At 38.7% G+C, this 16,356-nt stretch overlaps 1 protein-coding gene across 1 annotated transcript in view; it reads right to left on the reverse strand.

The window, feature by feature from the left end:
• Nucleotides 1–16,356, reverse strand: part of C2H3orf20 (chromosome 2 C3orf20 homolog) — a 72,158-nt gene that overhangs the window by 40,227 nt on the left and 15,575 nt on the right. Inside the window, exons 6-12 of the mRNA XM_058167818.1 lie at nt 15,772–15,921; nt 13,840–13,960; nt 12,426–12,557; nt 7,703–7,823; nt 5,142–5,346; nt 1,838–2,150; nt 118–225 (exon numbers count right to left, since the gene is read on the reverse strand). Coding sequence (XP_058023801.1) covers nt 118–225; nt 1,838–2,150; nt 5,142–5,346; nt 7,703–7,823; nt 12,426–12,557; nt 13,840–13,960; nt 15,772–15,921 — 1,150 coding nt within the window. The remainder of the gene's footprint in view (nt 1–117; nt 226–1,837; nt 2,151–5,141; nt 5,347–7,702; nt 7,824–12,425; nt 12,558–13,839; nt 13,961–15,771; nt 15,922–16,356) is intronic.

Genomic DNA, 16,356 nt, shown 5'->3' on the forward strand with positions numbered 1-16,356 from the left:
TTTGGAGAGTACTGGGTTATGGAAAATTGCCTCAATGCATTATGAGGAAATAATTTCTGCAGAGTCAATGAAATGAAAAGGTCAATAGGCATTGCAAGAAGACCATCAGATACTTGCCACCACCATTCCAGGAACGACACCGTGTTTCTGCACCAGAAGAGGAGGCGTTTCATTCAGTGGATTCTCTAGATCATATTTCAGAAAACGGTAGGAATCATGTTTGCTCTGGAAAGGCAGTAAATTATTGTATTATTTTATGGAAATGTCCTGTGCGCTTGTCTCATAAACATTTTTTTCTCAAATGGAGAAACAATGCTTCACTATGCAGACAGGGTGAAGTGGATATTGCTAAAGCTCTTTCTGATCACAGGTAGGAGACTTATTTTTCTGTCTGCATCACCTCAGTCAAAACTTGTCAGATTTACATTCTGGCTGTGTGAATGGTCAGAGCCTGGTGGATGGCTTGTTAAACCCAAAGTCCATATGATAGATAAATGTCTGCATGTAGCTTTTATCTGCAGGTTGCATATTCCAACCAGACAGAAAAGTCTCACAAGAAGACAAAGGCAGTATGGAAACTCACTTCAGAGGCCCTCTATTTTTCTGTTATGGATACCAAATCCTTTTTTCTCTGTATTCCTATGTGATAAATTAAGATGGTTGCCAGATCGAAAGGTAAAGCTATGGAAAAAAGAACCCAAAAACTAAAAACCAAAACATGGATACAATTAAAATCCCAGATAGTCCATCATTTTTCCTCTTAAAAAACAAACAGAAGCTGAGGTCAGACATCTGAAATAAACATAAAGAGTAACTGGAGATAACTATCTCATTTGCCCTTAAAATATAATCTTTTTGTTTATATATGTTAAGAGGATGGTGAAATTCTCTGAGGAGACATCTATAACAGTTTAATGATCATAACAGCTAAATTAAACTTTGATATTCAGAACAAATATAAACCCCAAGTTCCTGAGTTCAAACAAGAGTCAGTAAAATGGCCACTGTCGAAAAAAATGGTAGAGAAGATGTTTCTTGCCTTGATCTGCTAGGGCAATTTTACTGTAATTAACAGTGTAACAGCTATTTATAATATATAATTTACAACAAATCCCACCAATTTGTTTTGTGGGGAAAAAAAAACCAGATGAGAAAATGGATTCAGCTGAGGGGTGTATATTACCTTTTTTATAATCTGACAGCTAATCAGATTTTGTGAATAAATTATGGAAATAAAATAAAATTCTGTGATACAGTTATCTTTCATAATTTACAATGCAATATTATGAACATTTATTTCAAGATAATTTCTGTCATGGCTATTTGGGCTTGTTGTTAAGATCTGGTTTATACTGTATATGTAGTAAACAGCTAATCTTTTCATTTATTTATTTTTTACTTTATTGTACACACACATGGCCTCAATTTCGGTTGAACCGTTGTAATTCAGATTGCAGAGACTTCTTTTATCACATTTATTTTATTTCTGAATCTTTTTCCTCCTCCCCCTGCCCATCTTATAGGAGTTAAAAGAAAACAAAATTCTCTACTAACGAATGACTATTGCTTTAGGCTCGTGTCCCAGGTACCAATAGCACAAATCATCTAAATTTGATTAAATGAATAAACAAACAAATAAAGAGGCTGCTTCTAATTCTTTTCTGAATCACAAAATAATAGCCTGAGCCAAATTTTGTGGTCAGTGAACTCCCTTATTGGCATGTTTACTCTTACATTACTACTTCAGCTCCATAAAATAGAAACACTGACTTTCTAGCTAAGAAGAATGAACCTGCTTTGGGAAAATCCATGTATAAAGCATCAACATTTAGTTTACCTGAATACAAGGCGAGGGACGGCCATGCTGCAACTTTATGTACAGCTGTTCAACAGACCACTCAAAGAAAGGAGAGTAGGAATGTTTTTGTGGTGACAACACACATATCACAATGACTTGTTGAGGGTCTCTTGGCGCAGTGATAAACTTTTCAAATTCCAAGTCCGTAATTAATGGGATTTTTACTACACATTTGCAACCTAAACCGTCATTAGTTTTGGTCAAAACTTTGCGCAGCACAATTGGACAGTCCATAGGAAAAATTGCCCACGGTTCAAGGGTAGGGCTTACGTCTGGGCTCTCTTCTTTGGCTCTGGGTGAAGCAGGTGAAGAAAAAGAAAAGAATGGGAAGAAAGAAATGGAAAATTAAACAGGTAGGTAATATTTGAAACACAAGACCTGGAAAGCATTAATGTTAGTGCTGTGTACATTTTTCAATACACTTTGAATTCTCTATTCAAAGTATTAATCTGTATTAGAGGTACATTTGGAACACATTAAAGGAAAAGCAGATGGTATCTAGACTCTACTCAAACCTTACCTGAAAAAACCCTGATTTTTTAAAACTTCAAATCAGACCCCTCCCCCCCCCAATACATTAAGACATCTACCATTCTCGTTACATCTTTTGGTATTTTCTTTACAATGGTTATCTGTCTAATTAAGTGGGATTATGCAATCCTACATAGTCAAGTGGGAATTATAACAAGAAAGAGACATTGAAGCTTATATAGAGAAGATACTGTAGCACTACTGGTGCATTTGTTCTACCTTAATAATTAGGTTAATAAGATTAGGGAAAGAATCAGGAGAAGAATCATGCCATTTCACAAAATGGCAGACTAGCTTTGCTACAATGATTGTTTCGGTGTACAGGTAGTTCTTGACTTATGACTAATCAAAATTATAGCAGACTTCCCCAGGGATACTTACTGTATGACCTAGATTTGAGGTTCTGATGGCCAACCCCCACCCCGTTCCATGGTCACATGATCGTATTTTGGATGCTCGGCAACCTGTCTGCATTTACAGTCATTTGTCGTACCTTCCAGTCACATGACCACAAGCTACAATTTATTTTTTTTTGGGTCAGAAACCAGAGTTTACTTTCAGTTTCTGGCAAAAAATGCCCATTGGAAACAATGGCTTCCTTAATAATAAATTCACTTCATGACTGCTACAAAATAAGGCATAAAATTGCCCATGGCTATGTGGTGACTTCCTTAATGACCGGCATGAATTTTGACCATAATTCCAGACTCAATTATGGTAGTAAGTTGAGGACTACCTGTACTATAATGGAGGGTTGCCTTTGAAAATAGACCAAAAAATATCAGTGGGTCCAGACTCAGTCAATCAAATTACTTTTCTACTGGAATAAAATTTCAAGTTATTAAATAGCTAGGACTACTGTATATGATATGAGCATATGCAACCCATATTTTCCATATGAACTTGTTGCCAAACTGTTTCCATTCTAAATTCAAAATGCTGGTATTAATGTTTCAAGCCCTAAATGGTTGGGCTTGTATCCTTTGAAGTAATTCTTTCGTCTACAATAACTTTGGATATTTTACCCTGATGTCCATATTGAATAAGTGCAGCCATGTCTGACAGACAAGGCCTTATCTGTCTTTGAAATATTCTGCCCAGAGAATCAAATTCGGACAAAGCTTTCTCTTTCCCTGGTATTTTTTAATATTAAGCTATTTTAGAGGTTTTTAAAAATTGCTTTACTTTTATCAGTGCTTGTGTTGCTCATATTTTATATACTAGCCTTATTACTTTTCGGAATCTAATATAGACCCCAAGCAGTTTTTGGATATTGGATATAAAAATAGTTCTACCACTCACTAATCCAAGTCAAAGTTTATAGTGATAATTATCAGCGATAGGTAACGGATAGGTCATATTATGTTTAAGTTTTCATTATGGGTTTATTTTTATAATATTAAATTATTTTAACCATCCAGGGGATATTTATTATAAAGTGTAACATAAAACATATTGCCCTTCAATCATACCATCCCAGTAATTACAAAAATAGTCATAGCTAAAAAACCCAAATCTGATGTGCTTCCTGAGAGACACAGATGCATATAAACTAAAAGCTACTACATTAAAACAGTATCTTAGAACTGTCAGGCAGCTTTTGGACTAACAAAAAGGCAATAAAAGTTATATAAGGCATTTTAGGGAGAAAATGCCCTATAACTAGGATGCCATTAGTGAAAAGGTTCACTGAAATCCAGAAGACAGCAACCACTGCCTATTACTTATTCCAGTCATTTAATACATTTTTTTCAAAAAGATTTCCCCCACTTCACCCCACCCCACACCCAAGGGTTACTTTTAGGAGTAATTTATTTGGGACTGCTTGCCAATGAACATTGACTCCAAAGCCAAACTGAATGGGGCCACTTTTTATTTTTCTGGACACTCTCTTTTCTGTCTTTCCATTTTTAACTCAATATGAGAAGCTGCCAGACAAAAAGGCAGATGAATCTAAATTAATTGAGAGTGATGGCACAGTGGTTAGAATGGGGTGAAATCCAGCAGGTTCTGACAGGTTCTGGAGAACAGGTAGCAGAAATTTTGAGCAGTTTGGAGAACCAGCAAATACCACCTCTGGCATGTGTAGGGGTGGGAATGAAGATTTTGCAGTATCCTTCCCCTGCCACCCCCACCAAGCCATGCCCACCAAGCCACACCACACCCACCAAGCCACGCCCACAGAACTGGTAGTAAAAAAATTTGGATTTCACCACTGGATGGACCCAATTACAGTGAAAATGGGTACACTATTGGAAGATTTGAAAGATCAGGTCGGTGACAGATCTTCTTGCAGAAAATCTATCTATGTGGCTTCTATAATTCAACACCAATTTGATGGTATATAATCAATACAAGTTAGGTGCAGAAATAAACAAAAGAGCAAGCCACAGGCTCAAAGTAGGCAAGCACGGCCACCATTGGTTTGTCTTCTGAGGAGCATGAAAAGCACCAGAAGTCCAGAAGGCACCTCTGAGACATCTTTAGTAACATCTGCTGGATCCAGCACTTTTGTCAATGTGACAAAAGCAGCCTCTCACCATTGCAATACAAACTTGACCCCCCTGTGTCTTGATGCCTGCCACATCAAGACACAGGTACAAAAGGGATGGAACATCATTATGCTTCTTGCATCATTGGGCCCTTGTCGCCCTCTCAATTAGCCTTTTGTGACTGACTCCAGTGTTTCTATTTTACAAGGAGCATATTGTTATCCCACCTAGTTAATCTTGTTTAAAATTGTCCCACTTACCGTGAGGGTGGCCTGAATTTTCTCTTAAGTGGGTGATAACTGGGTAAGCTCGTTGGCCTGACAGCTCGTTTCTCCTTTGGTTTTGAAACTGAAGCCATAGCTTCTTCTCTTAGCTTCCGATCCCAGGTCTGTAGTGGCGATTCCGCTTTTTTACACTTCACGGGTTTTGTACGAAACTCAGGCGGATAGTCTATGCAGCATATTCCTGCCAATCAACAGATAATCAGGCAGATTATCAAGATTATAGCATATTTTTAAAATTATTGTAAAGGTAATAACAATGTGATAAAAAAATAACAATGGTAGCAATAATGATCAATTACTTTTTACAGATATACAGGGTAGTATAGAGGTTAGTAAAAGTAAATAATCCTTTGGATTTTATAACGCAAAAGTTTGTTCTTTTAAAAGTCCTTCTTGGGCTTTCAAAGAATTTGGTTGTGCTTTCTCTGATCCAAACTCATCTGGACAAATAGTTAAATATTATATTTTCCCAGCTATCTGAATACAGAGAAGCTAATTTTATATAAATATCTTCCAGGATATATACCTGTACATAACAATATATACCTATACCCTGTTTTCCCCAAAATAAGACATCCCCTAATAATAAGCCCAATTGGGCTTTTGAGCACATGGCAATAAGGCCAAGCACTTATTTCATGGTTCAAAAAAATATAAGACAGGGTCTTATTTTCAGGGAAACACGATACATAAAATACTACACGTATGTATTACATATCTAACACATATATAAGAGTCTATTAACCAAGTTCCAGACTCCCATCTTGTGACACATGGATGCCAGTCACTGCATATACTAAGTGAATGTCAATCGGTCTCTAGTCTAACGCTATATACAACAGTTCTTACTAAACTGATGCCTTCTTTATGACCATATGGGATATAGATTATGCATCTTGGATTTCAATTATGTAAGGCAGTGGTCTCCAAACCTTGGCCATGGACCAGTACTAAACCGTAGCCAATTGGAACTGGGTTGTGCAAGAGGCAGGTGAGCGTGTGAAGCTTCATTTGCTCATGCACAGTATTAGATTTCTTGTGCAAAACTATCCTCTCCCTCCCATCACCACCACTGCTGGTCTGTGGATCCAGAAAGGTTGGGGATTGCTGATATAGTGTAAGGGACATCTAATAAAGAAATACTGGTCTATATTGAGAAGTAATAGCTTCAGAACTTTTTGAGCCATACCAAGAAATGCTAAAGAATGATTTTAGACTTTTGATTTGTATGTTAATCTATGCTCTAACATTGAATTGTGGTCTCTCCCTAAATAGCAAAGAATTCTTTCGAGTACAAAGGATGTTCGTATACCAGATATTTGCAAAAACTCCTTAAAACAATGATGTTTTTCTGGGATGTGGTTTAAGGAGTTGCAGGCAGGTTCACCATCATGTGTACATTCAGGATGTACCTTATATAAGGTACACTTCTAACTTTTTTCACAATAAATATTATTTCTAGGTAAATACGCCTACAACTTTCTTATTATTAAAGTTATAACAATTACGTAAGCAAGACTTCCACTGTTCTTGCCAGAAAGATGTGAGAGACAATGCCTCCTATCTCTCAAGAAAAATATCTTAGCAAGTTGGAATCTAGCTTAAAGGTAAAGGTAAGGGTTCCCCTCACACATATATGCTAGTCATTCCTGACTCTAGGGGGCGGTGCTCATCTCCATTTCAAAGCCGAAGAGCCAGCATTGTCCAAAGATGTCTCCGTGGTCATGAGGCTGGCATGACTAAACCCCAAAGGGACATGAAACGCTGATACCTTCCCACCAAAGGTGGTCCCTATTTTTCTATTTGCATTTTAACGTGCTTTCGAACTGCTAGGTTGGCAGAAGCTAGGACAAGTAACGGGAGCTCATCCCGTTATGTGGCACTAGGGATTTGAACCGCTGAACTGCTGACCTTTCGATTAACGAGTTCAGCGTCTTAGCCACTGAGCCACTACATCCTACAGATGTATAAAGAAGCTACAGTTGTATATTGTCTATCATCCATATGAGAAAGAATATTAACATCTCCTCTAGTATTCTTTTTTTTTCTTTCCCTCCTTACAATGCCTATTTACTGGTATATTCTATGTGAAAACTAGGGCTGTCCTACAATTAATGTTTAGAAACCTTTTCAAGCTGAAGGAGGAGGACTACAAAAATATCTACTTTTGTGGTCATTCTTACTTCCTGCAGCAACAAGTACAAATGTTATACAAACAATTCAAGCACAAAACCCAGAAGGAATCAATTTAATAGTTCTCAGTGTTATTTCAGATAAACAATTTGGAATGCAGAATTTGACCACTGGTCTTATTTCTTCACAACATTTCTCTGTGTCATTTTATCAATTCTGAAATTCTGAAAATTAAGACAATGTCATATTCGTACCATTATTCATTTCATTTCAAATTTAATGTTTTATCACCACTCTGTATTATTATGAAGGAGAGTGTATATATTTGTATGAGACAGTACATGACTATACACATTAATTAATAAAGCAGTCTGAATTTCATAAACCCAGCATAACGACAATACCTGAAATCATCAAAACACTGTTTATAAATTGTTTTATAGTTTTCTCAAACCTCCTTTTAATGTCAATAAGGCTTCTTCTCCAATGTTCTTTCTCATCAGCTTCAATGCTTTTTAAAGTCAACTTTGGAAAGGAAAAAGGGACATGAGAATTGTTTAAAAAAATATTGCATTATGGCATCTGGAAATCTAAGCAGCCATCATTGTACAACAGCAGAATTCAGTGACTTTTCAGACCAAAGATTGGATTGCATTCATTTTTTCTTACTTATGACATCATATGTGGTAAGACCCAGCCAAGAAAAGAGAAAAGAAGAGCAGAGCAGAGAAAAGTCAATTTATTTTCTTACGTTAATAAGAAAATATTACTAAGAAAATATTTCAAGAGTAACTCCCCCCAAAAACAATTAAGCCTCAGATATTTATTATATTCCTAATAAAACCTACACTTTAAGAGAGCTGAAATAAGTGAAATATTATTAAGATTGATTAGTGGACAAAACCATTATGTACGGGTTCTCCAGGTTCCACCTCTGGAATGACCAGTTAAAAGTACTGAGCACCATGTAAGAAATACGACCTCAGATAATAATAAACCACTGCCTATCAGATTTAGCAGTGGATGTTACTAGAACTGAAATCTCATAGTCATTCTGCTTATTCTAAGACATGGCATAGAGAGTTGCCAGTAACAGCAGTAGCACTTAGACTTATATACCACTTCACAGTGCCTTCCAGCACTCTCTAAGCAGTTTACAGAGTCAGCATATTGCCCCCAACAATCAGGCTCCTTATTTTACGCATCTTGGAAGGATGGAAGGCTGAGTCAGCCTTGAGCCTGGTGAGATTTGAACTGCCAAATTGCAGGCAGCCAGCAGAAGTAGCCTGCAATACTGCATTCTAACCACTGCGCCACCACGGCTCTTTAGTAATACTATTAATTGATCATTAAAAGACTCAATTTTCTTTCCATATAGATCCAAAGTTATCTCTGTAATTCCTGGTGCTGGAGTAAAATAAATAATTAATAAAGAAGACGCATAAAAGAGTCTTGCCTGTTTTGTGCAATAGATCAGCAATAAACAATAGCAAAAGAGCTGTTATGCAGCTGTCACACTGAGCAAAAAGGCACCTGTTCAGAAATCCTTCTTATTGGGTTAAAAAAAAAAACCTCCTTTATTTAAATTCTTCAAAAAACAAAACCCTATAAATTGTGTGTTTCAGCTACAAGCTGTCTAGTATAGGAACAGGGAACGTTCTCTTTTTTTTATAGCAGCTTGCTCGATAGCAGCATTTTCCCTCGGCTGAAAAGGCGTACCTGTCTGCAGGGTCGAGACCAATTTTCAAGGAGAAAAGCCATCTTTTTTCCTTGAAAATAAACATCCCACACCTTTTTCTTTCGCTCTAATTTTTAGCAAGGAACAAGAAGGAGGATTTGAAGATAGCAAGAGTGAAGGGGGGAAAAAGGGAATGTGCTATCGTATCTCATCTTTACACATTTCGCATACAAAAGCACCTTTTTAAAACACAGATATGGCCACAGATCCATGTGTTCGCAATGCTCTTCTCTCCACCCCTGAGCGTGTAAATCTTTTGAAAGCGCCAATCCTGCTGAGTTTCCCACTTTCAGAGCATTCCTGAACTGTCTTGAAAGGGCGCTTGAAGTGATCGAAATTGCCAGATGCAACATGGGGCCACTTGCACACGCATACAATGCACCCAGGCGGATTTCATCTTCAAACCATTTTTCATTTCCTTAATGCTTGGACCCATAGGTTTTCTTTGTTTCTGCTTAACAAAAGCCATTTAAAATGTATGTTTTACAGGGTGTCTCTTTGCATGTCTGGGTGGGGGATAAATATAAAAGCAGTAGGAGATGGAGAAGAAAATGACAAGCCGCGATGACTTCTTAATCTAAAGAATGGGCCAATTAGCATCAAGTGGCTGATAAATATGTCATTCAGCCACCCTGTGAAGGCATCCAGTGGAGTCATAAAACATTTTAATGCAAAGGCTGTCTTTCCACAAAAGTGCATCCACAGTATAAATATTTGGGGGGAAGGGACCTAGCAATTTCCTTCTGGAAAGAAAGTTGTCCTTACTGCCGGTTTTAGCAAAGTTCCTGGGAGTGTTCTTTCAAAGGTCAATGGAACTCCAGGGAAGCAATTTGAAAAGAGCCAAGTGCAGTGTGCATTGTGTGTGGAGGGCTGGAGGGGAGAAGGGAACAAGATAGAATGTGGTATAATTTCTCTATCGCTTTTATTGCAGAATTTAATTTTGCTGGTAAGCAGAAAAACTGGGAATAAGGTTATAAGGGTATGATACTGTAAGGCAATAAGTGTTTTATTCAAGCATTAGAAGACCGGCATCACCTAAGCATCAGGGGTGAAATCCAGAAGGTTCTGACAGGTTCTGAAGAACCGGTCACAGAAATTTTGAGCAGTTCGGAGAACCGGAAAATACCACCTCTGGCTGGCCCCAGAATGGGGTGGGAATGGATATTTTGCAATATCTTTCCCCCAGGAGTGAGAAGGGAATGGAGATTTTGCAATATCTTTCCCCCAGGAGTGGGGAGGGAATGGGGATTTTGCAGTATCCTTCCCCTGCCATGCCCACCAAGCCACGCCCACCAAGCCACGCCCATAGAACCGGTAGTATAAAAAAATTTTGAATTTCACCACTGCTAAGCATGATACTCGACCATGCTTTCTGTTATCTGTTAGCATTGGTGCCTTCTTTGTTTCAACTCAATATGTTACAGGAAGTACAGGCAGCCCTCAATTAAATTACGACCACAATTGAGCCCAAAATTTATGTTGCTATGTGAGAGACTTGTTAAATGAATTTTGTCCCATTTTATGACCCTTTTTAACACAGTTGTTAAGGGAATCACTGCCGTTCTTAAATTAGTAACACGGTTGTTAAGTGAATCTGGCTTCCCCATTGACTTTCCTTGTCAGAAGGTCCCAAAGATCCTGGGACAGTTATAAATATGAGTCAGTTGCCAACTGTATGAATTTTGATCACATGACAATGGGACTTTTGCAATAATCATAAGTGTGAAAAATGGTCATAACTCACTTTTTTCAGTGCCGTTCTAACTTTGAACTGTCACTAAGTGAACTATTGTAAATCGAGGACTCCCTGCATTCTTCCCTCCCGCACTTTCCCTACAAATCCATCCTGTGAGATAGGCTGGTTCAGAAATACTACCTGGCCTAAAGTCACCCAGGGACCATTCATAACTGACAGTGAATTTGAACTAGAATCTGTTCTGACCCAGCCTTAGCAAGTACCGTATTCTTCAGAATATAAGATGCACCGGAGTATAAGACGCACCTTAGTTTTGGGGGAGGAAAATAGGAAAAAAAAATTCTGCCTACCAGGTATTCATCTGGCTAATCCTTAGCCTGGTCAGCTTCAGCACATTAGTTTGCTTGCTGGTTTTGAGGCTGGGGCTGATTGGGGCTAAAACAGTTCTAAAGCACAGCTGATCGTTGGAGGAAGCAGCAGTTAGAAAAGCTTCGCTGGCGTTGGGGCTGAAAAACAGCTTCAAAAGCACAGCTGATCATCGGAGGGAGCTCCAGTGACTAAAGCAGGCAAAGCGCAGAAGGGGTAAGAGAAGGCAGCAGCTGTTCTGGGTAGCCGTTTTGGACACTGCACGTCTCATTTTCAGCCTCCAAATGCGTCACGTTTTCAGGCAGTGATCAGTGGTGATGTGCTTTGGCAATCCCTGCAGCCTTGAAGGGCTCTCAAATGGGGCAATTGGAGGCTGAAAACACAGTACGCAGAGCCCAAAAACACAAGCCATTGTCAATGGCAATCTCTGCAGCCAGGAAGAGGATGCATGGAGGCCGAAGGGTGGGGACTGGCGGGTGGGCGGGGTTACATTCAGAGTATAAGACGCACCCAAATTTTCAGCCTCTTTTAGGAGGGAAAAAAGTGTGTCTTATACTCTGAAAAATACGGTAATGATAAGCCACTTACTCGCGAGTAAAAACAACCCCCTTTTCAAATAGGGTAGGAACAGTCTTTTATTCATGTGGATAAACAAAAACAAACACGATTAGTCCCAACAAACCTGGTTCTGGCCAAGGAATCAAAACTGCTTGCTGTATACTAGAAAATGAAAGGTTGTCTGTGACAACCAGCCACTCCCAAAGCCCTACTATTTATTTCTTAGCCAGGGAGGGGCTGGCTAGCGTCCACATCTGCTTTTCCCTGAGAGCCAGCTTATTGCTTTCCTTTGCTCTCCTTTCCTTTCTGTGCATACGTGCATCTGGGATGCGCCCCATCTGTTTCTCCCCCTCATTCAGCTCAGGCCCCGAAGACAGCTGCTCTCCACCTGGGGAAGGACGGAAGGCCCCAGCTCTGCCTCTGTTTCTGATGCTGTTTCCTTATCAGAGCCTTCCAAAGCCTCCGAAACTGGCCCAGGCTCTCCCTCCACTTCCTCCTTGTCTGACTCTGCAGCTAGCTCTGCTGGCAGGTGACGGGCCACAATCTTCCCCATGCTACTTCAATGCTTTCTCGACTTTACCACACTGGGCCTCTCCTAGTAGGTCATTGGAGAAACAACATGGGCAAGCAGAAATTCTCCTGACATTTTATTAGGGTTACAGAATGCAGAGAGATCTCATTGTTGTGCCAGCCCGTTATTGGAAATCAGCCCTCTTTTTAAAAACAACAACAATAAACACTGGGGGTGCTTTCATTAGGTGATTGGTACCTGCTTATCAGCCTTGCATCCATGCAGACATCCAGGTCTTATCAAAGATAAGGTGATGGTTTCATTCAAGGCAGCAAAAGTAATGGTCATAGAATTTTGGCTAAGAACCTTTAATTTTAATTGTTCATTTATCTAAGAAATAATTTAAAAAAAGATAGATCAGAGTCATGGGGCAGATTCATACAGAACTGATACCTTCCTGTCATGTCTGACAGTCTTCTTAACTGGACTAGCAAAGACGCACATAGGCTGAAACTAACACATGTGTTTACATCCACAGCAAACACAATCTGAGACAAATGGAAACTTTGAGTCTACACTAGATATTACATTAATCATACTGATGGTGGTATTACCTGGCCAACTTTGTCTAGACTGGAATCCTAAGCACCACTGTACCTGGTTAGTATTTCAGTGGGGAAAATCTAGGAAATATATTTTAGGCTGAGATGATGTTGATGTTCATGATGATGATGATGATCTACATCCTGGAAAGGAGAAAGTGGCAAACTCCTCCTAAACTACTGTCAAGAAATTGCACTGCTGTGTTCCTGTGTTCCTATGGTTAAGCAGGAATTGACCTTGGCTTGAGAAAATCTTAAACTTTTTAACTAATGGGCGACAATGACTGTGAAGATGTTCTTCGCAATGTACAAAACGCTCTCACTGGTATCAATAGAGGCTTTGAAATAAAAATAATAATTTCTACTCTCATGAAGGTCATGAAGCCCCCAGATTTCATATTCATATTAGAAATGTCAGGAAGCAAAAGTAAACATCACATGACCTTATGGAGCACTTTGCTTTTTTATCACTACTTGTACCATGGGTAGCATTGGGAAAGGAAGAATAAATCTCAAACTCCCCTGCAAAAATCCAAATGAGAATTAATTAGCAGCAAAAAGTGAGTGTGTTCTGTAACTGTGGCAACCTAGGAAAACCATTTTATTTCACTGTAACCTATTGTCTGTTTCTCTGTCTGCCTGTCTCAAATGCTGTTTTGTCAATGCATTTTTTTTGTAAGGGTCCAATCCTTGAGAACAGGTATACATATTTTAAAAATGTGTTTCAGTGCCTGGTAGCAATGCATGAGGGTATAAAATGTGAAAGTAATAACCACAAGGAATCAATCCGAATATATCAGGGCTATCAAACCCGTGGGCTGGATGTGGGCCAGATGTGTCACCCGCTGGCCACGCCCATGCCCAGTTTAGCAAAGGGGGAAAAAGTTGCGATACATCACATGTCGCCACTGTGACGATGTGTGTTTGATACCCCTGGAATACATGCTCTCCGGTATTTGTAGGACTTGAACCCAACTGAAGACATGACTGATCTAAAAATTGTACAGTAATTGTTTAAAAGTGCAAAAAACAATGGGGGTGTCTCATTAGCAAGAGTCCCAAATTCATACCTGAAAATCTAATGACTGTAGAACTTCTTTTCTGGAATACCAGTTCCAGCGATGGGTTAAATGGCCAGTTTTGTCTCTAACCATCCCACCTGACTGATTCATAAGCAGCGCCACAGAAAAGCTGAGTAAGGGAAAAAACAGTCAAGTCACAGCAAATAATACTATAAAGTTGCTACAGAAGATGTTAATTAGTAATATTTTTGGCTTTTCTCATTGCAAAAATGTTATAAGCATAATAAATATTGAGGAATTCAGTGGTCCTAAGCCCAGAGTTCTGCCTCAGTGCTCTATTATACTGTATTTTTTATCCATTTAGTGTCCGTACAATACAACATAGCTATGATCAAGGATGTCCTACACATGGTGATACCAAAATGGTAAAACATAAGACACAAGCTCTGCCCTTTTGTATTTGTGATGTGATTACATTCAAGTTCATACAGGATGGAGTTTGCATCATGATCAGGGTGAAACGCTCCCAGATCGGACCGGATCACACGATCCGGTAGTGATTGTGGCTGGTAGTTCGGTGATCTGGTAGCGATGGCGGAGCAAAGCCCTGCCCATCCACCCGGGTATCATTACTTCCTGGTTTTAACCAGGAAGTAATGTGCTTTTTACCTTCTGCGCTTGCACAGAAGGTTTTGTGTATGCGTAGAAGGTCTGCACGCGCATGTGGCACTTCCGAACCGGTAAGGAAGGTAAGTAGATTTTACCCCGATCATGATGTATATTGCTCCCCTATCTACAGGATGGTCATGATAGAATTATGCCATGGTAGCTGAGTTCTTGTAAATATGAATACACAGTACACATATTTTAATATCATCACATAATAGTGAAACTTGTTGTTGGATAAAATGGCAATTAAAATACATATTTCTATTTGAAATTAGGTATTAATAGACATTTCAAAGCCCCGTTTCTATCTGTTCAAAAGAATAAGTATCATGAATACAGATGCTCAATTCAAAATGAGTTTGAGTCCTTGAACATCAGTGCATTCCTCAGACCTTTAACTTACCTAATCCACCTAATGTTATATCTCCTTAAAGAAGTAAGATTTCCACTGGTATACTACTCAGCTCCCATTTCTTTTCTGTGGGGTTTCCAAAATTCCCTCAATTGTTGTGCTCTTTGTTTCTCAGGAAATGTCTCACGCCATCATTTCAGGCCAAATTTTATGTTGGTCTCACACAGTCCACCTCTGAAATGTATTCCAATTGCTCATCACTTTGTTGACCTTTTTCTCTCCTAGTTACACCATGTGGCATCATCATTAATTACACCCGGTGGGGTTAAGCTTTTAACATAGGCCATTAATAGCTTGCCATTCACATGCTCCTTAAAGCCAGAGATTCAGGATATCTAATTACTTCACTTAGAAAAAGAGTGATGGATGGGAATCATAACAATAAAATAGCCAGATTAAATGGATCTAGTTGACCTGATTTTAAAAGTCCCATAACACTGATTAGTTATGTCACCTTGTACTAGTCTCTTTTCTGATTATTCATCTGTACAACTGAAATAATTTCCCTCTTACATGATATTTTTCCACTAATGAATGCATTTCTACAGGCATTCATTAATAACTTTATGTTTTTTGTGGTTACTCTTACAAAATTAAATTTTGCAGCCACAGTGTTGAATGTACTGGACAGAAAAAGATACTGTGAAGAAATCACATAGGATTATGATGTTCTGAATGACTTCTTTTACAGGAAATTTGGCTAGTCTCAAGAGAACTAACATAATTTGAATGAAAATATGAAAATATTTGTTTCTACCATTGGTTTGATGAATTGGTCTATTAATACACTACTATTTCTTTTGATTTAATAATTCAACGATCACCTATTAATTAATGGATGCTTTCTCTGGTGCATTTCTACCCACTTCAAACAATTAGGATCAATTAATGACACTCACCTTGATTTAAAGGAATAAGATAGACATGAGTGACCCGGGGAACACATGCCTAAAAGTCCTTGAGTTGGAACATCCTGAAACAGAAAGGTGATTGCCTTTCCTATGCAGCACATGGGAAATTGGAAAACTGCGATATTTCCAGATGGATAACTTTGAATTAGGTCAAGTAATAGGACACATGAAAATGATGTTTACTTAGCTATTCATTCAGAGAGTATGGAAAATTCTTGGTCCCTTTGAAGTTGCAAGGTGATACTATCCTCAATATGAGTCTAATAAAATAATGTGAAAGGATTTTAAAAAATGTTTAAATAACACTATGCTATAGATCTTCCTCAAGTGCAAACCTTGGATGACTTCCTGTTGAACTTCCACATTGGGCATGCTCAGTCACAGGGGACAATGAATGTAACAAAGAATGCTCTGTCTTACACATTGGCAAAAAGAATCAGAACACAAAATACAAGCTAAGTGGACATGACCTTGTAGATGACACTCACTCTATCAAGGACCTTGGAGTACTCATATCAAATAATCTAAGTGCCAAAGCCCACTGTAACAACATCACCAAAAAGGCATTAAGAG

The sequence above is a fragment of the Ahaetulla prasina genome, chromosome 2, assembly GCF_028640845.1.
Source record: "Ahaetulla prasina isolate Xishuangbanna chromosome 2, ASM2864084v1, whole genome shotgun sequence".
NCBI lineage: Eukaryota > Metazoa > Chordata > Lepidosauria > Squamata > Colubridae > Ahaetulla > Ahaetulla prasina.